The 26,900-nt window shown below is 41.6% G+C and overlaps 1 protein-coding gene across 3 annotated transcripts in view; it reads left to right on the forward strand.

The window, feature by feature from the left end:
• Window positions 1–26,900, forward strand: part of SCAPER (S-phase cyclin A associated protein in the ER) — a 135,971-nt gene that overhangs the window by 68,179 nt on the left and 40,892 nt on the right. For all 3 annotated transcript variants that reach the window (XM_064722208.1, XM_064722206.1, XM_064722209.1), the window contains exons 23-25: window positions 290–416; window positions 17,371–17,486; window positions 24,791–24,914. In XM_064722208.1, coding sequence (XP_064578278.1) covers window positions 290–416; window positions 17,371–17,486; window positions 24,791–24,914 — 367 coding nt within the window. The remainder of the gene's footprint in view (window positions 1–289; window positions 417–17,370; window positions 17,487–24,790; window positions 24,915–26,900) is intronic.

The following is a 26,900-nucleotide window of genomic DNA, read 5'->3' on the forward strand; positions in this document are numbered from 1 at the left end:
GAAGGGGAATAGGGAAACAGCAGAAACAAATGTAGCTCATAAAGCCCCTTTATGGCTGTACTGTTCACTCTATAGCTGTGCTGTTTCCTTGAAAAAGTAGGTAGTGAAATGTCACTCCAAGCTGACAGTATCTCCTTGGATGTTTACCATCCTGTACAGAATAGATGATAACCATAACAATATTTAACATAGATTTTCATGATTCCTTCATTGGTGCCAGAAGTTCATTACAAAGATGTAGGTTAATAAGGCAGTTTTTGCTTTAACTGCTCTTTGTTTTCTGTTGAAGGTTACAAAGATTAGCAAAAGACCTTCTGAAGCACCTCCAAATGCAGGATGGCTGTTCCTTGGGGAACCACAAAGTTCCAGGTCTGGACAGGACTTTAGGAGAGATCTCTCGGATTCTGGAGAAAGAGGTATTGTGACTTCTGACTGACCTAGACATTGGTTTGCCCTCAAGTCTCATCAGGGTGGATTTGGGAATGTTTAATGTGAGATGTTGAAGAATAAATGACCTCTATGTAACAAGCAGTGTCTGCTATAACACTTTTCACTTTTTCCCCCTGTATTTTCATGAGGATTGTTTTTAACCTGGGTCATTTCAGTCATCTAGCTTGTAGTGCTTACCCACAAACAGCTTTTACAATAAGGGCCCAAAGCAATTAGCAGAAAACAGAGGAAAGAATTGGATCCAGGTTTGCTGGAACACCAATCTGTTGAGTTTTGCCAGAGTTCAACAAAGTCAGTGGGTCTTCCCTGGAGGAGGAAGGTATGATGTGCATATATGTGGGATATTCCTACATTTTTGACTTTTTAAAAGTGATATGATTGCAGAGCATGTTTTGCTTTATGGTAGATGTTGGATTTTTTTTTTTTTAATTCATAACACCACATTTGCATCTTTTTTCCTATTTCCTCATTGTCAGTCTGCTGCCACAGTGCTTTCTGACTTGTAATGTGGTTTTTTTGCTCCATTAGGAGCACAGTATTTGGGTTTTCAGCTGGAACATTATGTTCTGTTCTCTCTGCAACCACCAGAAAATATTTCTCTTTCTTATCTGTAATCAAGACATAATGAAAATTAGTTCTGGAAGAAACCAAATTAATGAAATCTGATGAGGAGATTGCATCATTGTGGTTCAGACTTGATGTTTGTGAAAATGAGAGCTCTGCTTGATGCTTTTCACAGCTTGGTCAGCGTGGAGAAGACAATTGTTAATGGCACATGCTTTTCAGTGCTGGAGGCTGCCTGGGATGCACGGGCTCCTCACTGTGTTCTGGGGGTGCCTTGGAGCTGCTCATCAAGCTTAAGAGTGTGTTTGAAAGACTTGTGCCATTTTCACATTGTACAGGCTTCCATTAATTATTGAAAAACTCATTTTTTATTGATTTCAAAATACAGAAATCATGTTGTTGCATGACAGTGACGAAAAGATGAATCTGTGTGAAAGTTATCTAAATAATCCTTGGAAGTTCTTTGGAATGTGGAGTTGCATCCAGCCTTTTCACTAGCAGTCATCTGCTGAGATTTTTTTAAATTGAGATGTGAATTGCAGCTAAGTTTACTCATTAATTGTTTACATGGTTTTGCTGGTTGTTGAGTCTGCAGTGGGGAATTAAAAACTAAGTTTGATAGTATTAATAGATGTGGGTTATTTTGTTGTTGATTTGGGGTTTTTCCCCCAAAACATGTACCTCCCTCTGGAGAAGTATTTTTCTGTCTGAGTGTCCTGATCAATAAGGTCAGGAGGGATTGATTTCAGTGTTCACAGCACAGATCTTACATGGCCATTTGCAGGAAGGGATGGGAATTCTCTTGTTAACCTGGGAGTCAGAAATGCACAGGCACATCTTACATGTCAGTGGGCACTGAAAGAGCCCTGATGGTGTCAGTCGTGGGCTGAGAGGAGGAGACTGACACTGTTAATTGAATTTCCCTGGAGAGCATAAAAATATAACCTAATGTGGGGGGAGGAAGGGGGAGTGGGAACCACACAAGCTGTCAGTGTGTGTGAGCTGATAACATTGATTTACCCTTGCTAATGGCCTGGCTTGAATAAAGAATTGCCCTGAGGGAGGACAGGGTTCACTACAATAGATCCTTGCCACTTACTAGAAATTCTTCTTACTCACAAGAAGTCCTCCAAAACTATTACAAAATATAATTGATCCAAAACCCCTCTTTTCATTCATGCTGTGAAACATTGGATTTTTCTTTTGTTAATAGTTTGCACTGCCAGAAAAATTTATGTATTCAGGCTCACCAGGAATAAAAGGATTGGTTTTACAGATCATGAAATGAATTGCTGAGCTGGTGTTTGTAACAGTAAATAAGAAAAATATATACCATTAAATTGCTCAACAGAAGGAAGGGCTGTCCAGCTCATTAGAAATTCCATGACTGTGCTAAAACAGCCTGAAAGGATGGGGTGTAATATTTATGCAAACTTGAATCACAAAAAAAGCCACACACAAAAGATTTGCAGCCCTGTCTCAATGGGATTTGCCTCCAGGTACAAGCAGATCACACTAACAATTTCTGTTTGGACTTAGCCTTCATCTGATGTGTTCCACTGTACTGAATAAGGCTTTCTCTCACTTCTGAACCTCTTTCATGGTGTGAGAACATTCTAGGCTGCTTCATGCCTGCATGCTCATTGTGGTCACACTTGCTCTTGTTTCTGCCTTCGTGCTCTGCTGGACACAGCACATTCTGCACCTGGGCCAAGTGATCCCACTAATACAGCAAGAAGTGCTTGTTTAATGCAGTTGTAAAGGTTTATATATCCTCTAGATACTCAGATTTGAGAAATCTCTCTCAGGCAAAGATGCATCTTAAGCACTGTGTATTTTGGAGTCGTGGCTGTTTATTGCAGCACTTTACCTGCTCCTCATTCACTGCTGCTGCATCCCTGTGCACCACAGCTTGTTGGAGTGCTAACAGATGAAAGAGATGTGCTTTGCTTTGCTTCAAGTGGTTGTTAGATCTCCATCACTTCTTGATGTGCCCACATTGGCTTAGTTGGATGAAGCTCTACAAAAAGCAGGAGCTTTGTGTCCAGTGCTGGAAAAGGATTTGTGAAGAATAAGCAAATTGAAGTGCAGGTTTTGAGGATCTGACTTGGAGTGTGGCCATTAGCTTCATGAAACATGTGGCTCACGTGCCTTTAAATTAAATATGCATAAGAGGTACTCTAAAGCCATAAACCACCATATGCTTCCAGTTTTCAATGGGTTTGTGCCCCTCCAGCCACGTGTTGGTAGGAGGCAAGGAGCACAAATCCTGATGTTGTGTGTGCCTGGAGTGCTGTTCCCCAGGTGTGTCCAGCCAGTGGTGCTGCTCTGGGTGTGCTCTGGGTGATTGGAAGGCAGTCCTTGGGTTTGTGTGTCTCACCCTGTCTGGCAGAAATCCTGGCAGGAAGCTGCATTCACTTTCACCTCTGCTTTGTTTAAAAGGACATTAGGAAAACAAACACACACAGAGCCACAACAGCAGAATGCATGCAAATATTTCCAGAAAGCCCTGGCCTGAGGTTGGCAGATGTCATATGGGACTCTTCAAGCTCTTAGTAAGATCTGATAACCCTCAGTTTAACATCCCCTATGAATGGGCCTTTGATGCTAAAAGAAAAACTCTTCCAGAAGGCAGAGCTGATGTTTGAAGTGGCAGCGCTAGAGCACTTGTCCTGCCATGATTCTTTTGATTTTATGCATGTTCATTCCTTGAAGGACTAATTTTCCCCATCCATCACTGAGGGTAGCTGTGTTTCAGATGCACAAGGAATCCCACAGTGAGTGCTGGAGCCTGCCTTCAGCAGTCCCACAGAAATGTGGGAACTCTTAGGAGCCAGGGTACTGAGAGCTGTGTAACCTGTTAGTGGGACTGCAGCTGCACTTCTAACTTGCTTCTGCTTATATCATTTATTTCCCTATTATGTAAAGAGGTGATATTCCCTGATTTAAAACTTTCCTGATTGAAAAGATCAACTGATTAAAAAATGTCTGCTGCATACACATGAGGCCCTGACCTGACTGAAGTACATACATTTCTAAGGCTGTGACCCTGGCCTGGGTCAGAGGTTGCTGCCTCTCAGATGGTCATCCTTACACTTGCCAACAGAACATCCCTTCCCTAAAGCTCTTCCTAATATTTGTTCATAGAGGGTTTGGTGTGTCTTCAGGTTTTAAAAGTCCTGCTTTTAAATGGTAGAAGTGTCCTGTGTGGTTTTGGACAGGTCTGTGCTGGGCAGGGTCGGCAGACATTTATTCTGTTGCCATTGAAGGGTGGTGACAACAGCTGAGGGCAGTGGCCTTTTCACCTGGCTCAGCTGCAGCTAAAACTGCAGTTAAATCACTGCAGCTAAATTTGTACAACACTTACATGTGACATTTAGGCAAGCCCTTAATGTGTCTGTTCTCCATCTGACTGGGAATGTGGCACACAGATTCAGTAGGATTCTGAGGGAACCTCATGATTTTTGGAATTCAAGGGCTACAGTTAATCTGCTCAACTGGAATTGCTTTTATATGGTGCTTCTTGCTGATTACTGGTTTGAAAAAGATCACCGCCACAAGAGGAGTGATAAGGTTCCTTTAAGTGAGGGGTTTGAGTGCAGCTCTCCCAGCTCTGCTTTGGGAGAGGGCTGCAGAGCAGGGTGCAGGTTTTATCCATGGCCCAGCACAAACAGGACAGCTGAGGCTCTCCCATATACTCACAAGGCACAAAATCCTACAAAGAAGATTTCACTGCTTTTGCTCGTAAAACTTACTGTGATTTTGGATGGGTTTGAGGATAGCTGTGTCCCCGATCTCCTTCAGGCTCTGTATGTGCTGTAAAAATCTCAGCAAATAACAGTGAGTGCAAAATAAATTGTTAAAGTGTGCAATTAACATGGAACCACAAAATAAAACAGGAGGCTTTTGATAAACTGGGCCACAGTGCTTATGGTTATTGCCAGCTCTCTTCATGCAAATCTAGAAGCAGCTGCCTCTGAATAGTCTGATTATTTACATTACTAATTCAGAATAATATTCTGGAATATATACTGGAATAATATACTGGAAACAGATTTCAGAGGGAAAATATACTTCCTTAGAGAGGGGTATCATTTTGTAACTGAAAAATGTGTGAATATTGACTGCAGTGGTTTAATCCATTTTCTAAAAAAATTATCTCAATGCTCATGATCTCTTAAGACATGCTCGCTCTCTCAGTGACCATTAATGGTTTGTTTTGTGTCAGGCAATGTTTTTGGGTTTGGGATTTTTAGAGAGATTTTTCAGCCTCCTGTTTGAGCAGTGGTGATGTCAGTTATTTACATTTCAGTAAAATGTTTGTCGTAGCTTTCAAATACATGGGAGCTGTAGACAGACAGTGTTTATCCCATTGTAAAGACTGTCAGAAATGGCTGGCTCTAACAACACACTCAGGCCCTGTATTTATGTTTTATTCTCTAAACTCTTGGGCCCCTTGGGGATGGTGACCATAGCCAGGGTGAAGAGGGACAATCCCCCCAATAATACAAACTCTTCATCATCAGAAACAGAAACAATAAAATTAAAAACTGTTGAAGAACTAATGTATGGAACAAAAGTGGTGTTAAATGGAACATGGGATAAGGTTCTTCAAATATCTCTACAGAGATTTAAAATTGCCCTGTGTGTGTATATGTGTGAGTATGTGTATATAAACATATATATGACATATATATACAGAAAAAATAGATTTGAGAAGCAAATACTCTGTTATAAAGACTCAGTATTGTTGCTTAAAGTCTATTGAAGAATACAGTGAGAATTGTGATTCCCAAACTCTTGCACATTGAATTTTGGTGCTGCAGTTATTTGCACCCAAGGAACTGTGTGTTCCTAGTGTAGCAGGTATGGCCTTCAAAGAGAGAATTGCCATCCTGTCTGTCACCATCTTACATAAGTCAAAAAAAAGCGTTGTGAAAATTGCAGTCGTAGTGAATTTACTTTAAACATGAAGCAGTGGCTTGACCCTCACTGTATTTTGGGATTTTGCCTATCTCCATGCACATGCACAGAGGCACAGTTCCTGTATGTAATTTAACCTACATCATTCTCTAGAGCCTCACAGTGAATTCATTTCTTAGCTGACTGAGGATTTCAGAAGTTGAACTTTGGGCATTATTGTAGCCATGAGCAGCGTGCCTGGCAGGTTTGTGAGCAGTGTGCCCGGCAGGTTTGTGAGCAGGGCTGTGCCCGGCAGGTTTGTGAGCAGGGCTGTGCCCGGCAGGTTTGTGAGCAGGGCTGTGCCTGGCAGGTTTGTGAGCAGTGTGCCCGGCAGGTTTGTGAGCAGGGCTGCTCCTGGCAGGTTTGTGAGCAGGGCTGTGCCCGGCAGGTTTGTGAGCAGGGCTGCTCCTGGCAGGTTTGTGAGCAGGGCTGTGCCTGGCAGGTTTGTGAGCAGTGTGCCCGGCAGGTTTGTGAGCAGGGCTGTGCCTGGCAGGTTTGTGAGCAGGGCTGCTCCTGGCAGGTTTGTGAGCAGGGCTGTGCCTGGCAGGTTTGTGAGCAGTGTGCCGGGCAGGTTTGTGAGCAGGGCTGTGCCTGGCAGGGTTGTGAGCAGTGTGCCGGGCAGGTTTGTGAGCAGGGCTGTGCCGGGCAGGTTTGTGAGCAGGGCTGTGCCTGGCAGGTTTGTGAGCAGTGTGCCGGGCAGGTTTGTGAGCAGGGCTGTGCCTGGCAGGTTTGTGAGCAGGGCTGTGCCCGGCAGGTTTGTGAGCAGGGCTGTGCCTGGCAGGTTTGTGAGCAGTGTGCCGGGCAGGTTTGTGAGCAGGGCTGTGCCTGGCAGGTTTGTGAGCAGTGTGCCGGGCAGGTTTGTGAGCAGGGCTGTGCCTGGCAGGTTTGTGAGCAGTGTGCCCGGCAGGTTTGTGAGCAGGGCTGTGCCTGGCAGGTTTGTGAGCAGTGTGCCGGGCAGGTTTGTGAGCAGGGCTGTGCCTGGCAGGTTTGTGAGCAGGGCTGTGCCTGGCAGGTTTGTGAGCAGGGCTGTGCCTGGCAGGTTTGTGAGCAGGGCTGTGCCTGGCAGGTTTGTGAGCAGGGCTGTGCCTGGCAGGTTTGTGAGCAGGGCTGTGCCTGGCAGGTTTGTGAGCAGGGCTGTGCCTGGCAGGTTTGTGAGCAGGGCTGTGCCTGGCAGGTTTGTGAGCAGGGGTGTTCCTGGCAGGTTTGTGAGCAGGGGTGTGCCCGGCAGGTTTGTGAGCAGGGCTGTGCCTGGCAGGTTTGTGAGCAGGGCTGTGCCCGGCAGGTTTGTGAGCAGGGCTGTGCCTGGCACGGGGGCTCTGGGCCAGCCCGTTCCTGTCCCCGTGCCCTCGGCATCTGCCGCTCTCCACTAGGGGACACCACCGGCAGAAGCCTTTGAATCCTTACAAGTCATAAATCTATTTAGAAGTAGAATTTCTCTCTGACACCAGATTCAGACACCACAGTGCTTGGAAATCACACAGCTCTTTCTCCTGCTAAGCTGCTTACAGCAGCTGTCTCGTGGTGTGGGTGCCCAGGGGAATTACCTGGATAATCGCTGCATATCCTGACAAAACCCAAACCTGCACTCACACCGAGTTCATTCTGCAGGAAGAGGGGAAGCCCAGCTATGCACAGCTCTCATTTCAAAAGGAAGCAGCTGTGTGCCCACAGTCCAAGGGCACCCTGGGGAGCCAGGGCTGTTGGTGCTGTCCTGGCATGGCAGGGTCGGTGAGCACGTCGGGCTGTCCATCTGTCTGTCTGTCTGTCTGTGTGTCTGCAGCACTGCCAGGGCAAGGGCTGAGCTGTGCCACAGCTGGGGGCACACCCAGAGCTGGGCTGGGATCAGCTGCAGGGTCCCGAGGCTGCTCCTCTCCCCATCCCCTGGGAGCCCTGGGGCTGTCAGGGCAGCCTCTGCCTTTCTCTCCCCTGGCTCTTGGCCACGTGGAGATTTTCTTGCACAGTGCACTGGTTCACACCAAAAAGCCTTCTTTTCTATCAGGCAGGGGGCAGTTCCTAGCCAAAGTTTTAAAAAACAAAATAACCACCCACATGCCACCTTAACTGTGCTTTCATCCTTACATGTTTTGTTCTCTGGGAAAGTAATGGATACTCTTATTTGTTCCAATGAACAGTTAAAACTTTAAGGTTCATTTTAGCTAAACGTATGATGTATGTCTATGCAAATAGTGGATTCATATTTTAATCCATCCATTAATTTTTCAACTCAGGATACTCCTGCAGTAGCCAGTTCCAGAGCTACAGTGATGTCACATGAAGGGAAGTAATTAATCAAATGTAAAGTTGAATTATAACTGTTTAAAAACAATTTAAAGTTCAAAATCCAAACATTAGGAAGGGTATTGAATTACAAAACATAAAAATAAGGTTTAAAACATTATTTTTTTTAAAGTAAAAAACAGATAAATTTAAACTAAGAAGTTTTACCGGCTAAAAGTAGAGACCCTTGGAACTTTGTATATTGCCCCTGAAAATCTAGTAATTTTGCAAATACAGAAAGTAACATAGGGAATTCTGTATTTATGCTTCCTTTGTTGCAAGTGTTAAGTACAGAACCTCAATCAGAGCATGAACTCCTGAAAGGATAAAGCAGATAGAATTGTTGGAAAAAATGAGATGTAAGTAACCCTCCTGAAAATGAATTCACTTCTTTAAAGCCTGTAACAGTGAGAATTAGAGAATTTTAATGTCTAGGTGATCACCACTGAGTGCCAGTGATGCCCAGTGCCGCTCAAACCCAACTTGAAGAAGGTTCAAAGCCTGGACTATCAGCACTGTCCTGCAAGCACCAGTTTATCTGCAGATGGTCCAAGCTGCTGCTGGAGTAGAAAAATCCTCTTCTGTATCAGCTGCAGCAGCAGATTTGATAGTGCCAGCCCAGAGGCAGTGGGCAAGCACAGCAGGAGCTCTGTGGACAGCATTTCCCACCCCAACAGCCTTTTCCTGTCACTGCCTGGAAGAAGTCAACAGGTCAGGTGTGTGTCATGTGCTGCAGGTTGGGCAAGGCAGCTTTATCTCATCAATAATTCCTTTGCCCAGAGTTTCTGTAATCTGTGGATTAACCTTTTACCCAAGATGAACATATAAATAGGAACCTGTTAGTAGGGGTCACTCACAGAATATTTTTCAACTTGTTTGCTGGAAATGGTATTATAAGGCAAGTTGAGTTCACAGATAAGCTCTGCAGTGTTCTTATTCCAAGATTATTGGGAGGTTAATTTCTGTGCCCAGTGGGTGTAGTTGAGAACTGCTGCAGGATGTAATTAAATGCTGTCAGCTTCCAGTGTTGTACTAATGGTGGCTTTTTGCTGTCAGATCAGGCTTCTACGCCAGTTTAGAGCTAATACATCATATCAGACTGGGTATAATGGATATTTATACATTCCAGGGTATGCAAAGTTCCTCCACTACAAGACAAGAGAAATGTTTTAGTGTTGTTAAAGCCCAGGCACTGATTTCTCAGTGAGGAGAGCTGCCTGCCAGGCACATTTCTGCCAATAGCAGAGGCCAGTTTAGAAATCATAATAAAGTAATGATTAGTATGGTTTCTAAAGAAAAGTTTTTTGTTTCTTTTAGTCTAGGTATATTTAGGTATAAATATACATATATTTTCTTTGAAGTATTTTTAGGTTCAACAGTGATTTGATACCATCACTTCTGACCTGAGAACACATCACCCAGAGGCCTTCATGGTCTGTTCTGATGTTGCAGCACCTCACAAACCCACCCTGTTCCTGTGCCCACAGTCCTTTGTGGCTGTCCTGGAAGTGGGCTCATGGTCTGAGAGGTTGGTCACAAGAGAGCACCCAAGGCAATCCGGGGAAAGCTCTGTTCAGGGTTTAAGTGCTCCTGACTTTAAACAGCCACTGCTCCCTCTCCATGTGTCCTCTCCCACATAATTTTAGTATCTTCACTTTGGCTGGGTTGCTCTGGCTTGCACAGTCTGGGTTCAGAGAAATAAACTGCTTTCTAGTGGCTGCCAGCTCTCAGCAGTGACCTGTCAGATTCAGTGTTCAGAGAGACCTGACTTGCCTGCTTACTGGGCAATTCATTGTCCAATAAATTTTGAGAGAGGACAGGACAAGATTATGTAATTTTGCTTTCTATTTACCTGTTTGGGAACTTTTATTTTTGTGATTAATCAGAAAAAGTCAAATTAATCTCAGCTAATGGAACCATCTGTGGAGATCCAGGAGCTCTCTTATTATTGTTCCTCTTATTAAAGCTCTGTTGTTGCTTTCCTCCTCTAATTGATGCACTTACTAGAGGCTCTGTTATTTATAAATAGACCAGACATTTATTTTTAATAAGCACAAGTGCTGCAATGCTCAGTGCTGTCTCTCAGGGTATCCATGAGAGTAATTCTTACTTTCCCAAGCAGTGTTGTGTGTTTCCTGTAATGCTGCTTGGCATGGCTGAAAGCAGATGAAAAGAGAGCATGGAATTCCCTGGTTTACCTTTACCTGTCTTTCCTTTATGGCTTTCACAATTAGGATTGTGAGGGTCCTGTCCTCATCAACAGAAGTACAGCAGGGTGCCTCTCTGGGACTTCACTGCCAAACTGAAAAGCCACAGCAGAACTTGGAAGGAGATTGTGTAAATAAGGCTCATCCTGTTCAATTAGATCATTCAGTGAGTCAGTAAAGAGTCCTATTGAATTTGGTTTGACCTGACAATGTAGGCAGATGTTAGCTAGCAGAAAAATGAGTTAAGTATATGATGGCATAGACAGAAATTAGGTTTATGTGCACAGGATGCTTAGTGTTTTCAGGAGAGGCTTAAGAATCATTTTTTCAGTATTGGTATTGTCCCTAGGCCTGAACAAATTTTGGGTTGCTTGTCAATGGTAGACTTTCAGAGAGGATAGTCCAAAATGCCTCTTCTTCTTTTATTTTTGGTACAGTTAAAAAGTAAGGTACGCCTCATTTTTTATATTCCATTTGGATGCTGTATCAAGTGCTTGCTTTTTCATCCTTTTGGTTCTTAGATATTTCTCTTGCTGTGTGCTAAATGCAGGCTGTGAAGTTGCAGCTGGCACAGCTGGGCTGTGGAGGTGACAAACCAGTGTCACCCAGCCAGAGGCGCCTCTGCATGGCTGTGAGGTGCAGGGATCCTCTCTCCTGCCTGAGGACACACAGACACAGCAGCTGCCTTTCCCAAAGGCCCCAGAATCACCTTTCAGGCTCAGAATGTGCACCTGGCTGAGCAGGACAAGCTGGGATGGGATGTTTGTCAAGACCTTTAACCCATAAGCAGTGCAGGAGGAAGGAATGGATACAAATACAAGAGGTACTCATTGATGGGAATGGTGCCTCCCTCCAATTCAAACAACACTCAGCCAGTTCTGGCTCATGTTTTACTCCTAAACTAGTTGTTCATTGATATTCAGTGGTTGAAATTTTATTGTAGGTGAATTCATTTATGTTTGAAAACTCATTTGAGGTTTACACCTGGAGTGGGGGATTATTTTAACACTAATTTCACTACAGAGAAGTGTTGCAGGGAGCAAAATTGCTTATTTTAATAGAGAAGACTCCTTTGGTGTACTCTCCAGGGATTTGCACTGTATAAAGTCTGGAGACCTACTCAAAGAGTGTAGGTTTTCTACAGTCAGAAATGTAGAAAGTCCGTGGGTGTGTATGTGCATGTAGATATACTTGTGAATTTATTTAAAGGTAGAGTAAAGGTGGGAAAAAAAGGAGAAGCCAGCACAATATTCAGTTGTCTGGTTTGTTTTTCTAAGCAAGCTTTGAACTGCATTTCTTAGCCCCTGGCATTTTAGATTGAATCTTCAAACACTAGATAAAAGGAAAGAAAAAAATTCTTAAGATGAATTTTACTATATTTTACTAATTAGTTATTATTTTTTCCATGAGTTTAAAATAGAGTTGCACAAGTGTGTTCTTTCAGAAATAGAAGTCAGCATGTTTCAAAGTATTTGGTTCCATTCAGAAATAATTTCTTCTGAAATACTTTAGTTCCTGAAGTCTGTTCAAAGGGACTCTCCAGATCAGCTTCTGATTTGGACATTCTGCAGGACCAGCAGAAAACCTTCTTTGGGTTAATGAAGGAAAAGTAATTTTTCTAAATTTCCTTTTTAGTCTTCATGAAAATATTTATTTTGGAGGTTTGCCTTTGAGGGAGGGTCTGCACCAGAGTATTTCAGTTAGTTCAGAATATTTCAGATAGTCAAAATGGGCTAAAGTCACATAGAGCAGAGATAGCAAAGCTGGCATTAAATCATTTCAGCTGTTGAAGCTCAGCATTATTTCTGATTCTGCTCTACTTATTAACTAATAATAATACTTTAACAGGAGAAATGTATGGAAGGGAGTACTTTGGTCCAGGACATTGGATTTCACCCAATAACTCTTGCACCAAATTAATAAATTATGATTTAACTGGGATCATATTTTTCTAGAAGATAATCAGGTTTGATTTAAAAACTTTAAATGATTGAGAGTCGACTATATATGCTAAGTATATTATGCTCATCATTAATTACTCCTGGCATTAAAAACCCCCATTTTATTCTCACCTGAATTCATTCAGTTTCAGCTTCCAAATATTGGTTGTTCCTGTGTATTATCAGATATCTTCCCATTCAGGTCCTTCCACAATGTTATCCCAGCATTTTTTTACTTTTCCCAGCATAAACCAAGTGGCACTTGTATTGTGCTTCTGGTGACACAGATTTCCTTTGCAGACAGATTTCCTGACCTGTGCTGCTCTACAAGTGCTGTGGTTTGCCAGTGCCCTGTGCAGGGCAGGCTTTGCTCTCCCTTCTCTCCTGGAATATTGAACACACAACCCAAAAGCTGTTGCAAAGCCGTGCTGGCTTTATTTCCCTCTGTGTTACTTGGTGTTACCCAGTGCCTTGTATAAATGGAGCAGCATTTTCCCCCAGTTTGGTTTCATTTCTGAAGCACACAGTTCACATGGTGTGACTGCTTTAATGAGTGCAACAAAAGCCAGCCAAGTACCAGCACAGGCCAGTTGGCCTTTTCTTGTGTTTCTTTGTTGGATAGGATGGGGCATATGTGTAAATCACTCTTTTTGAGCTGTGTGTATTTTTCTGTACCAAATGTCAGATAATGAGATGAAAACTTTATATTGAACTTCCTATTTAGTCTGCTCATTTTCGAATTTGCCAAACATACTTGTGTCCTCGGGTAAGTGGTGCTTCCGAGGGTGCCCCAGATGCCAAACCCTGATAAAATCTAGCCTATCTTGTTAATGAACACACAAACAGTTGTTCCCCATCTGCTGCCTCTGTCTGAAAGGTTAGGAAGCCCTTCCTTCTTGATCACAAAGGACATAATTATTGTCTGTAGAGGAGTCAAGTACAAAGACAGTCCATCCAGTCTGACCGCTACTACACTGCAGGCCACCAAAGATTAACAGCTGCTTCTCCTTTGATTAGGTTAGGTAATAACAGTTACTTTAGTTAATAATTGGATGGATTCCCAGGCCATGTAATTCAGGTTTAGGCTGTCATTTTTTGCTGGCATGTAGCTGAGCTGTATTATTGGAACAGAGCCTGTAATCCTATTAGTCAGTTGTCACTCAAGCCATAGGAGAGAAGGCAAATTCAGATCCATTAAGGTGTTGTAACAGGTAGGTAAATAAGTCAGCCATGCTTGCCCACTGTGCAGGGAGCTGTCTTGATTGTTTGTCCTTTTTTAAGGATTAATTTTACATTTTTAAGTATGTTTAATTCATAATTAATCCACAAAATGTTTACATGGTTTGTCTAATTTATCACAGTTTCTGTTTACTGTGCCACATGCATTAGTGTACACACACTTCCCACTAAGTTACTTGATTCATGCAGTGTTCTGCCTAAATTAGTGGCTGTGGGCTTCAAATGACAAGTTTATAATGGTCCAGAGATTAAATACATGCTTCCTGTCACATCAGCTGGGTTGGCTTTCCTCCTGTGCAAACATGACCACTGCAGTTCCCAACGATGGACTTGGGAGGGTTAAGGAAAACAGGCTCTTTTCATGGCTTGGGTTTGAGTGCTGTGTCTGCTGCTCTCAGGAGCTGCATCTCTGTTTTTATTTTCCTAATGTGTAAGACACATCTAGGTAGCCTCCCCAAGGTTTTTGTGCCTCCTCATCTCTGTTAAAAAATGCAGAGATGAGAGTAATAATAATTTTTGCCCACTTGTTCATTTGTCTCTGCTCTCCTGTGTCACCAGGTAACTTCAGAGCACAGAAATCCTATTGTGTTTAAAAATCAAATTGCTTATAAATGTTATTTGAATAGTTGTGTATTTCTGAAAATACATGTAGCAAATCAAATTTTTACACACTTTAAAAACAATTTATAAAAACATGTTTGTATATTTTCTCTTGTTCAAGGAACATGAATCACACAGTGTCAATTGCAGAGTAACCCTCCAATCTAAACGTGCAGCTACTCAAAGAACAGTGAAATTATGAAACAGGTTTCATAAACAGGAGAGCTAAATCATTTGGGAGGCCAAGTTAGAAGTTTGAAGGCTCCTTTCCAGCAGCAAAACCATGCAATGTTGGTTTATGCTCTTTTCAAATAGGGATTTAAAATTTCTTCCCTGTAGGATCTATCAGTTTTCATACTCAAATGATGCTCAATCTGCTCAGCAGTTTTACAGACCTCTGTGAGCACAGGTAACAAATACAGCACTCATGGATCTAACCCAGCTTTGCTGCTGGTTGTATCTTCCTTTTACTGAAACTTCTCCCTCTCTTCCATGCACATCATTAGGAATTTATTTCCATTCATAAGCATCAAAATGCTAATGAATTTTTATGAGTAATCTAGAAAGAGGAGGGATAGGACATGTAGCTGAATCATATAAAATCAGAAGAAATTACAGACTCCCTTCTGCTTGGTAGAAAACTGTAGTAGTAACAGATGTTTTTAAAAGGCAAATTAGTATTTTGACAAATAGATTTTTATTTTAGTAAAGTATTAGGCAAAAGTGAACCAGGCACTCTGAAAAAAGTCTGTCTATAAAACAAGTGATGCTCCAGGTTGAAATGGAAGGAGAACACATAGGAAATGAAACAGCTTCAAAAGATTTATATATTTTTAGAATAGAGATGTGAAAACCTCCCCTCAGAATAGGGAGACGTTGTTGCTTCTTTCAGAGTGGCTCTAGTGACTGATCTGGGATAGGGGCAAGTTCCTTTCTGGACACTTCATTACTGGGTACTTTTGGAGAAAAGAAGAGTTCTGGGAAAAAAAATCACAGGTAAGAAAAGTTCACATGAAAAAATAGAAGAAGTTTAGCATTAAAGAGAACATGGAGTTGAGAAACAAGCCAAGTAGGAAAAGGAAGCAGGGTACGAGCTCAAGAATGGAGCAGTTGCTGAGGGGACAAACAAAATGAATGCAATAAATTGGATATAACTCAGAGTAATGGGATGAAATAGAGAAAGGGCATATTTGGTCTGAATGACAGGAAAGACTTCTTGCCTCAAGAGCTAATAGGTTGTGGCATAATATCCCATGAGAAATAGGGAAAGTGAGAAGTGGCAAGTGCCGGGCACATTTGGAGCTGGAGGAGCAGTGACAGATAAATGAGCAGTGTCAGAGCCCTGGCTGCTGTGCTGCACAGCCCCCTCTGAGCTCCCTGAGAGCTCTGCTCTGCCCTGCCGGGCTCTGCCATCCCAGGGAAAGGCACTGTGCACACAGCAGCATCCCTGACACCCGTGGGTGGCGGCTGAAGGGAGCAGGGAGGGTTAGAAAGCCCTGGGCTGTGTCTGGGCTGTGAGCCCTGGGGGAGCAGGGCAGGAGGAGGTCTGGGAGCTGTGGCTGTGAGCCAAGGTGCTCACATGAAGTCAATAAGGATGATTTATGGCAGGACTGGTCCTTTGCTGTTTGGGTCTTTTCTTTATGGCTCTACCAGGAGTTGGTGGAAAGTGTTATTGGGAGCCAAGGGAGCTTAAGGAGGCAGGGGCTTGGGATTTTTTTAGGTGGGAGGAAAAGGAAACAGAGGAAGAATATATAAGTGAAACTCAAAAATAGCTCTGCAGTTAAGCCACACTTATTGGGCTCACTGGGCTAAAATTAACTGCTAGAAGTTATACTTATCAGCTAGCCAGTAGGAAATCACTGGTTGATTTTCTTAAATGCTTGGTGAGTTGGCACACAGATTTCCACTCATTGGAGGCCAGGTATTCCTTGGAAAATAAATCTTTTGGTTGTTTAAAAATCTAAGTGCAGTTCATATTAATTGTGGAAAAATGCTTCCCTTTTGAATATCTGCCTTCTGTGAATAGCTTTTCTGTAGCTTGTAAATTAAATACAATGTAGCTGTTTGCTTGACAGAAATTTAATGGAGAGAAAGTTACATGATTTAAATAAAAGGTAAGATATGTACTTCTGTGTGCAGTATCTAATCTCACAGGGGAAAATGTTGCCCATCTAAATCATATTACAGCTGCTTAATTATTTTTGTAGTTGTTCAAATAAATATTTTATTGTCAGAGTTATTAGGGTTTTTTAACAGACGGTTATGCAGTCTTTTACAGAAGAATACATTCTTTATAGACTAGTAATAATCATGTTCATAGAGGATTTCCCATTTTTTCTCTATATGTGAAGTGCTTGCAACACTGGGGGGAAAAAATTCTTTCTTATTAACTAGTAGATCATCATCTGACAAAATCAGAATGATCAAATACAAACTGCCAAAAAACTACAAAATTAGCAGCTTAGAAGTAGTGAATAAGAAGATTTTACTTGCTTTATTGTAAACAGAGGACACTAAACCAATTTTGTAAGTTCTAAAATACTGGATCTGCTGCAGCAAAACCCCAGTCATTTGCAAACTGTGACAATAATGATAGGATGGGAATTAAGTGTAAAATTCTGGTATGTGCAAGTTCCAAGTGGATACCTCAGAAAAGGGGTCTGCCTAAGCTGTTTTGTGCATATTCATAAACCAAGACTGGAGGTTGTCTTCTGTTGGAAAAGTTAGTAAAAAGGAGGAATTACCCATCTGGAGATTGTCTGTATTTTTAAAATCATACAAAGCAGCATAGCTCCAAAGGTAATAGCAACAGGTAAAGGTGAACTTTAATAAAGTCCCTCTAATTCAATGTCCTTACAGAAAATGTGGTATTCAAGTGTATCACCTGTGTAGTGCTGGGTATCTATATGTGATAATTGAGAACATAACACCTGAGAGTTTCAATTCCTGCTCCAGAAAGTCTCTTTCTTGTACGTGGGCAGTGAAATGCTCTTTTTCAAAGGTGTCCAATATGATAAATGAATGTATTAAGGACTTTCTACTTTGACAGAATCCACCAGTGTCAGATGTACCCTTTATGTAAACATTTCTTTAATTTCTGTTGGTTCTCTTCTGTGTTTGTGTTTCTCCAGAACACAGCAGATAAAATTGCATTCCGGGCTGCAGGAGGACTGACTGCTCTGGAAAATGTTCTTCAGATGGTGACTTCTCCCACCAACCTGAATGCAGCTGCCAGGGTTCCCTTTAAGTGAGTTTGATGGGTCTTTCACCTGCACTTAGAGTCACTGGAATATTCATTTCATATCTGCTGCTTCACTGCTTCTTCTTCTCCTAATCCTGGGTGGGACTTTAGAGCAGAAAACTGTGCTGTTCTCTGTGCCATGGAAGGGGAAAGCCATTTCCACTCAGCCTCTGCTTTCCTAACTTGGTGGTTTTAGTTTGAGCTGTGATATATTTGAGCAGCAGCTAATTGTGTAAAAAGAGAAAAGACAAAACTGTGTTTTAACAGAGGAGGAGATCCATATCATTTGAAGTTAGTCTGCAGAGATCTCTAGTGGGAAGCAGGGGACTTTTTTTAAGGGTTGTAATTCACAGGAATCTGTCTGCTTTCAAAATTAAATAGTTGCAAGATACTGCTAGCTGAAAGGGCGCCTACAAACAGGTAAATCAAAATTCTTGTGGATTAGAGAAATTCCTCTTTACAGAACAGAAGAATGGAAGGCTTTAAATGCCTAATCCCTAAAAAAGAAGGTGGCGACTATACAGAATTCCTGCAAAGCCTGGTACCTCAAAAGCATGCTCTTTTCCCTAATCTCTAACTGTAGCTTTTATACAGTCAAGAGCACATAGGTGCTTTCAGAGCACAGCTGGGCATGGTCTTAGTGCAGACCCAGGATATCCTGGTGTGTACCGTTGTCATAGTTTGTTTGTAGATATTTTGTAATATTGGTGTAATTGTAATTTAGGCACTGCTGTAATGTAGTGTGAGAGTTTGGATGAAAACTGGCCGATAATGCATTATGGGACATACATAAGTGTCAAGTGCTAGGAAAGACCACTAAGGAAAAAACATTTTTAGATATCTTGACTTTGCACTTCTAAGAGAATAAATAAAATCCCTGCCTTTGCAGTCATGCCAAATGCACTTGTTGCAGGTCCAGCCAGCTCCTCTGGTGTGCTGAGCTGGGCCCATGGGGAGCAACTCATGGACAGCCCTGGAGCTTCTTCATGTGCAGAGTCTCTAATTTTGAGTGATCTCATCAATGTGGGGTAAACTTCACTAGGGATAGGATTGCACTGTATGCCCATATAAAGCCTAGTTTAAATTGAGCTTTAAATTCTTAGAATGTGCACAACTCACACAACTTTGATTTTTGTTCTTTCCTTTTAAGAATAGTCTTGTTTTGGTAAACTTTGTTGAGAAGGTTTGAGAACATTGTGTTTACATTGCTGAAAACATTGTGTTTGAGGTTTGTGAGGCATTTTGAGGATGTACTTGTGTGCTGATACATAAAGCCCCCTGTCAGCCACGTTTGTGTAACAGAAATCACATCCTTACAGTCAATCAGAGGTTCTCCTTTCTCTGACAGTCACTGTCTATCTCACAGCCCTTTCACACCAGTGATCACTCAGATTCCTGAGCCTGTTCATGACTGAATTATAAAAAGAGTTTTTGCATCTTTGAAAAATTCTCTAAACATTGTTTTATTAAGACAGATTTTCCACTAGCTGTATTTCTGAAGGAAGTATGGGGGCAGAAAAGAGATTCATATGAACTGTTCTGACAGCATTGTGTGTTAAAAACATCTTCTGAAGAGCTTTGCTCCACTCCTGAAATACAGCATTTCATTCAACTTCGCAGCAAATTGCAGTTTCCAGTTTGTAGGCACCTGAAAGTATGGAAGTTGGGAAGTTATCCATCAGCTTGCACATCATTTGACACAGGATCCCGCTCTCTAAAGCAAACTGCTCTTGCAGGCTTGGTCTGTGAGAGTCTGGCTTAGGGAGTCTGGAGTCAGCTGGAAATGGCCCAGGGATCTTGGTCTTGCTGCATGGGATGCAGAGGCTCCTCTCTTGGTATTTCTGTGGCCTTTTGGGTGGGGAAGAATGTTCTGTGCAATCTGCACCTCAACTGTTGAGAACAGCAATAGTTCCAGGGGGTGAGACTTGCTATGAGCAGTTTGAACCAGGCACAAACCATATTCACAGGTATTGCTGGGGTCTCACTGAAAGGATTGAAGAAATTTTTCACATGCAGAGTGTTCAAGGGAGGTTCAAAACAAAGGGCAATCACCGAATATGTTTCATTCTTTAAACGAGGAAGAAAATTCAGATCACATTTCTCATTTAATGTTGAAACAAATTTGAAGTTACTTTTCTTTCTTTTGTGCAAATGTCATTTGCATCCTGATTTCTTGAACTTTGAATCTAGTAAAGGAGCAGTTTTCTCTGGCAATTTTCTCTCTTTAAAGACAAAGCAAAGCCCTGTGGAGAGAAGTTGAATGAAGACCTTTCATGAATTGCCCTCCAGTCTTCCCCCAGCCAAATATGCTTTGCTAAAGGACACTGCTGTACTTCAGATTGTTTGTGGGTTCTTGCAATGTTTAACCATTTGTACTCATCTTAAATTGGGAATTTGTCTGTTGCTTTGTGATGAGGATAAGCTATTTACAAGTAGGTGAGGAGATTACATGGGCTATTATCTACATCTCTCTTTCCCCAAAATCCTGGCTGTATGGTGCAGCTCAGAACTTTAATCCCATGTCTACAAGATAAAGCTTTATTATCAGAAGATTTAACAATATGCCTGTTGTTTTGTACCACTGTCCAGCTCAGTAGTCAGAGCAGCAGGATGGGAAATGCTGTGAGGAGGACATGACATTTATGAGACAGATGATGCATTTGGTGTTGGGGCAATTTTCCTCCCCTTCAAATAAATCACTGGAAAAGGGAAAGAGAAAACAGTGGGTTATAGTAACTTTTATTTTTGGTGTTAACATAAAGATTAATGTCCAGCCATATTATTTCTCAAAGCAGCATTTTGTAGTGTTCCAGGATTTGTCCACTTCTCCACAAAACAAGACACAGTCAGCAGAATTTGTAAAGATTTTGGAGCCCTATGATATTCTTCTTGTACAGAAACCAAATGGGAGCTGCACAGCAAAACAATTGAATGCCTTCAGATGAGGAGCAGGAGATGAGTCTCCTCCCCTGGGTTGCCTTGCAGTGTGCAGCTCATTTACCATGACATGTTGGTAACAAACCTGCTAACAAATGAGGCTTGTAGGGTTTGTTTAATTAGCATTTGGGAAATGCTTTGACTTCCTTGAGTGATGAGTATTTTAAAAGAGAAATTGGCAGTAATTGTGTAAGGAACAATGTTGGACCTTTACAAGTTAAGATGGGATTGAAGTCAAGTTTCATATATTTTCTATTTTCATACACTTTATTTAAAGCAAATATTATCAGGGTAAAAAAGCTCAAACCATAATTACATACATAAAAAGAAGAAATTTGTGTCCCCATAATATTTTGGATAGCATTGATATGAATGACATTTTTCACTAAGAATTATTTTAAGCTAAGAGCTGGTTTTATACCTTGTTCTGTGTAATTTTTACTTGTGCTTAGGAACATACACTTTTTAAGCTGTAGTGTTGCTGTTCACGAAGTTTTATTGTTGTTTCAGTCCATATTCTTACCTTGATGGTTCCTTACCCATTTCACTCTACAGCCATTCTGTGCACCATTTTTCGGTAATATTTCACTTCCCAATTCATTGCAACTCAGCAGGTAATTTTCAATAATGATTCCCTTCCCCATCAGACTCCTGCATAACATTCAAACTGGTTAAAAATGAGCAGTTTTCTACTGGATTAACACATCCTAAATTTGATAGTGTTTAGTGTTGTATTATTGCACTGTCAAACTGAGCTTTTAGGGTTATTCATTGATAATCAAAATATGTTCATTTGTAACATCAGAAGTTGTAAGAATAGGGAAGAGCTTTACACTTGAAACAGGTAAATTGTTGTATGTTGATGATGCCCTGGGTTTTGTAAAGCATAAGTTGAGTTGTTTCCTCTGTATCCTGGTGCACTATCATGGGTTAGTTTTCCATGGTTGCATATTGTTAATGCCTCAGTATTTTTAATAAAAGTTAAATGTTTGTCAACTTGTTTATATCAGGCAAATAGAGGAAATGAAGATGAGCTAACATTAAAAAATAATCACGTGCAGACATATAAACTGTTGAGATCTAGCTTTATTAAAATGAATCCTCCTGTCCTCCTCCTTCATATTCATGTAAAATAAACATAACATGCAGATGTGTATTTTTGTCTAGTTTAAAGACAGATTTCTTTTTTGGCTCCAAGCTTGTGTACCATAAGGAGGTTTTTATAATTGGATTTACTCTGGAGGAAAGCTTTGCATCCGAGGGCAGCCTGGCCGTGGGCTGGAGTGAACGTGCAGGGGCCAGAGCTGAAAGCTGATTTGTGGCTGTGATACAAAGTTTAGAGCAACAGCCGTAATCAAGAACCACCTGCTTTGCAGAGCCTCCTGCTCCAGCCCTTCAGCTGCCTCTGGCATCTCTGGAGATAACACCTTTGCAGTTCAGAGCAGTTATTTTCCTCCAGAAGGGAAGAAGAGGGTGGGAAGTGCATTGGGTTTTCCATGCCAGCCAGTTGAAGGTGTGGGTGAATAAAGTTGTGGCTCTGCCGTTCGCAGCCCCTCGCTTGTCTCGGCGGCCTTGTGCAGAAATGGTGACAGTTGACAGCTGTTGTTCTCTTAATAAGATTAAAGTAAAGAAATTAGTTGTGCTGTCTCTAATCTGCCATTTAACACTGCCAACCACCTGGGGACACTTCTGTGTGACACTCGTGGTGCTGGATTGCAGTCAGGCCGTGGAGCCGCGGCAGAGCTGAGCGCGCCGTGATCACAATGTGTTCAGACGAGCTGCTGGTAGCAAGCCTGTGGTATCAGTTAAGAGAACCCTCTTTATTGCTGTGAAAAATTCATTTGACATCCATTTGCTTCCAGCACCTTTTCAAAGGCATTACCAGAGTCTCTGGAAGCAGCAGTACTCTTTGTGACGTGAGGGTCACTTGGGAAATACAAAAGTGTGATGCATTCGTACAGTGGAACTTGGTCTTTAGATGAAGTGAGAAGTTTTTGTGTTTTCAAGTGTAAAATAAATTATCCTCTTAGGAATTAGGAGTCCCATAGATCAAAAAGCATTTATTGCAGTGATTTAACTAAATCACCTCAGAACTCTGAAATGCTGTCAGAATTAACCTACAAGTTCATATTTGACACTTTGGATGAATTATAATGTTTATATTTAAGTAGAATTGATCTTTATTTTAGAATAGCTGATAAAATACAGAAGCTGATTTAAAGCATCTTCTCAACAGAAAATAGATACTACCAATATAGTTTCTTCTTTCTCCCCCTCTAAACATACCTACACAAGGGAATAATCTTAATGAAAGATAGGAGGTGCCTAATGAAAATATTTTTCAGCAGTACTGAGAGAAGGGGAACTAAATCCCCTTATATGTCAGGAGAGGAAGAGAGAATAGTGTTGCAGACAAATTTGTGAAAATGCATATGAAGCATCCTGCTTCAATTATCTCTAGGTGTTATCGTTGTAGTGTAAAAATTAGGTGAAATAGATGAAAATTAACCTGCCTTTGGTCAATAAGTCATTATTTAATATTGTTTTCACATCATGTAAGCTGCAGATTGAAATTGATTTAATTAGGCAGTAAAATTAATTGCCAGTACAGTTAGATTAATATAACTAGTAATATGATGATTGTCAGAAAAGGAGGGAGAGTATAAATGTTCATTCACTTATTTTCTAAATTCTCCAGCTGAAGAGAATACAATCCAGCCGTACAAATTAAAGAATTTTACTCCACTTTTTCTGGCCTCTGAGCATTTCCAGCTTTCCTTTGCTTGGAAAGTACTATGGATGTGAGAGGCTTCCAGTTCAGCTCTGGAGAGCCAGGCTGAGGGACCAGATGCCACAGCAATGAGCCCAGCATCAGCAAAGCCACAGTCCTTATTGTGTAAATAATTTTGTTGTTCTAAAAAGTATTTTAGGAGAAAGATAAAAAACTCAGCTCCAGAAGTATTCTGAATTAGTCTACAGCTTGTTCTGTTAAATACCAGCTTTGATGCTTTCAGTGCAGTAACTTGGTGTTTGTTGCAGCCCCACTTTTGTATGACCTTTCAGCAGTGCTCATAATTTATTTTCTTCTTTGAAGCTTATTTGAACTTAGTCACATTTTTTCATATGTTGAGAAAAACTCAACAAAGTGAAAGTTCTTTTTATTTTGGTTTACTTTAGAGAAACAGTTTGAGTGTCTAGCCATCTGTATTTATATTGGATGTATTCATGATGCATTTGTGTTGTGTGTGTGTTTGTGAAGTAACAGTGATGGCTTTTGTGATATGCAGAGCTCAAGAAACAAACTTTTTGTTTATTCTGAAATAGGGTTCTCTTTGGTAAGATTAATCTTCTCTGTGAGAATATTCTCTAGGACTGGTCCCAGCTTCCCTGCAGGGCCTGTTTTGAGGAGAACACTTTATTGGAGCAGATGGAAATCACTGCCCGTTGTGCAGAGAGCAGTTGTGTATGTGCTTGTTTTGTGTTTTTCCCCTTGCAAAGCTGTGCCCTCTCCCCCAGCCACAGGTGGGGCTCCCCAGTGCTGCTGGAGCTGCACAGCAGCACTGCAGGCTCTGAGGGGACAATGGAGCTGCACATCAGCACTGCAGGCTCTGAGGGGGCAATGGAGCTGCACAGCAGCACTGCAGGCTCTGAGGGGACAACGGAGCTGCACAGCAGCACTGCAGGCTCTGAGGGGACAGTGGAGCTGCACTGCAGCACTGCAGGCTCTGAGGAGAGGGGAAATGGAGCTGCACATCAGCACTGCAGGCTCTGAGGGGACAAGAGAGCTACGCATCAACACTGCAGGCTGTGAGGAGAGGGGACAGTGGAGCTGCACATCAGCACTGCAGGCTCTGAGGGGACAATGGAGCTGCACAGCAGCACTGCAGGCTCTGAGGAGAGGGGACAATGTGACCCCAGAGCACCTGGGCCAGCACCTGCTGGCTTTGCCAGCTCCCTGGGCATCCCTGTCCCTTGTGCTGAGCACAGGCCCTGCTGAGCTGGGAGCTGCTGTCAGGTACTTCACACAGGGGTCGAGGTCCTGCCAGGAAAGAGTTCAGTGTGTTGTGTAGCTGTAAGCCCTGTAAGCCACACACAGAGAAATGTTACCTATCCAGGTGTGAAATTGGCTGATATTTTGTGTCAGTTCTGGTCAGAGTTTTGGTTACAGGAGATTCTGGTACCCATAGAGTGTGTGGCTTCTGATAAGTATGGCTTTACTGTTTTTAAGTTATAGAATTTATTTCATTTAAGTTATTATTTAAACAAAATAAATGTGAATTCCTGCAAGCTTATCTTTTGATGCTGCCATTTATTTGATTTTAATTTACTGAAGTAATTAAAATTCTAATTTTTTTTCCCTTCTGACTTTTTAGGTCACTGTGCAGTACAGTAAATGTTTACAGCCTCACCTGCAGCAACTGCATAGAAAACTGCACCTATGTTCTCTTTAGTAATAAGATCACTTTTCTGATGGACCTGTTGATACACCAGTTTACGGTAGGTAAAATAACTTCTTTAATTTGTAAATTTTTGCATGCTTCACAAACATGTTAAAGTATTTAGAGTATAAGAACACCAGGAGGTAAATAAGAATAAAGGCTTGAAAGATTAAAATTCATTTGTTGTTTGTATTTGGTGGCTGTGTCTACTGTACTCTGCAGATATTGATGTATTGGCTTCTACTAATGACTTCTGCAAAAGCATGTGTACCAGGGGCTCTGTGAGTGGATATTCTATCTTTTTCTGAGGTTGTTTTCTTTAATTCACCCTATAGGAATATTTATAGACCACAATGAGTTGTGGCTGTGTGTTTGATTCTTACTTGTTTCAGTGTCACGAATCTAAGTCAGGTCAATGCATTGCCAGAGTCTGATTTGCTGAAGTGCTTAAATGGGACTCTTTAGCAATGAAAGTTTTAATTTTCCAATGTTTCATTTAATTTGAAATGTCATTAAATATTTTATTTGAAAACTCATTTTTAATTCATAGTGACCTGCTCATCATAAGATATTTAGTCCTGGTTTTTTACTTATAAATTGTGTGTATGTATTTTCATGAGCCAAGCAGTTTGTTAATTGAAAAGTTATGTACATACTTTGAATAATTTAAGCCACGCTGTTAGAATCAACAAGCCATAGGGCTGTTGATGAACACTTTGAAAGGATGGTCCGAGGGCTGTGGCACAAACAGAGTGCGGGCTGTGCGCTCTGCCGTGGGGTGTCAGGTGTCGCTGGAAGGGGCGGGGCAGTGGGGAATTGTCGGGAATAACCCCCGGACAGATTTCCAGGGCCCAGACAGCGCTCTGGAGATTAAGTTTAAAAAAAAAATAAAAAAAACCAAATTTGAAGTTATAAAATTAGGAGAGATGAGTCAGAATCAAGAGTTCAAGTTGACAATCAAGAATAAAGCTTGGGAGTCCTGTGACAATTTACCTCCCCTGCCTCAGCCTGTAGAGGAAGCTGTAAGACCAACTGCTCCTCCTAAAGCCACCTATTTTTCTCCTTTTACACAGAGTAAAGCAAGGAAAATATCAATAGTGAGAGTAATAAAAATGAGAGCAGAAAACACCACCCACTTTTACTGAGGGAACCACGTCAGGAATTGTTAAGTCTCTTAATGCTCCCCTTTAACATAGGGGATGTAAAGAAAAAATTTAAAAAGTTGAATGATGGGCAAGAGAAAAGGTTACAGAAAGAAAGAGAGCTTGAGAAGTTAGATGAGAAAGGATTAAGAGAAAAAAGGAGAGTGCAAAAATTGTTAAAAGAAGCACAAAACGTTTTGTTAGAAAAAATAAAGAAACCAAGTTAATTAATTAAGGAAGTTAATTCGACACGGTACCAGTTAAAGTTATTTAGAATAAGTACATGAACATAGAACAAAGAAATGGAACTGTACCAGACCTGAGAGCAGCTGGGGTTAACCCAACTTGAAAGAAAAAATACCTTTCTATTTGTGTTGTCCTATTGTAAATAAAGGTGAGTAAAACAGTTTTATGGAAAGGGTGCTCTGCTGGGCAGGCTGGGGAATCTCCCAGCACCTCTCTGTGCCGGGGCTGCTGTGCTGCCAGAGCCTGCCTGCCCTCGCAGGGAGCGCTGCACACAGACCTGCACCTCCTGCAGGAGCAGAGGGCATTTCTCAGGCCACCTCGAGCTCAGAGATACTGCAGAAGGAAAATTTACTGCACTTAGAGCTCTTTTCAGTCTGTTGCCAAATACTACCCTTGAATTGCAGCAAAACTGTAATTAAAGCTTAATGTTTCCCATGATCCACAGTGGACTTTTCTTTCCTATACAGAAAGTCTCTTATGTTCTCTTCATGCAGAATTGGCCCTTAAACTGGGATATCTTCATAGTTCCATGAAGTGCATATTTGAGTACAAAACCCAAAAACAGTGCTGCTTTTCTAACCCTGATTTTTCTCTCTTGAAAATATAATAAATCAGATCAAGTTTGAATTTTGGTTTTTTTTTTTTTTACAAAAAAA

The sequence above is a fragment of the Zonotrichia leucophrys genome, chromosome 10 (genome assembly GCF_028769735.1).
Source record: "Zonotrichia leucophrys gambelii isolate GWCS_2022_RI chromosome 10, RI_Zleu_2.0, whole genome shotgun sequence".
NCBI lineage: Eukaryota > Metazoa > Chordata > Aves > Passeriformes > Passerellidae > Zonotrichia > Zonotrichia leucophrys.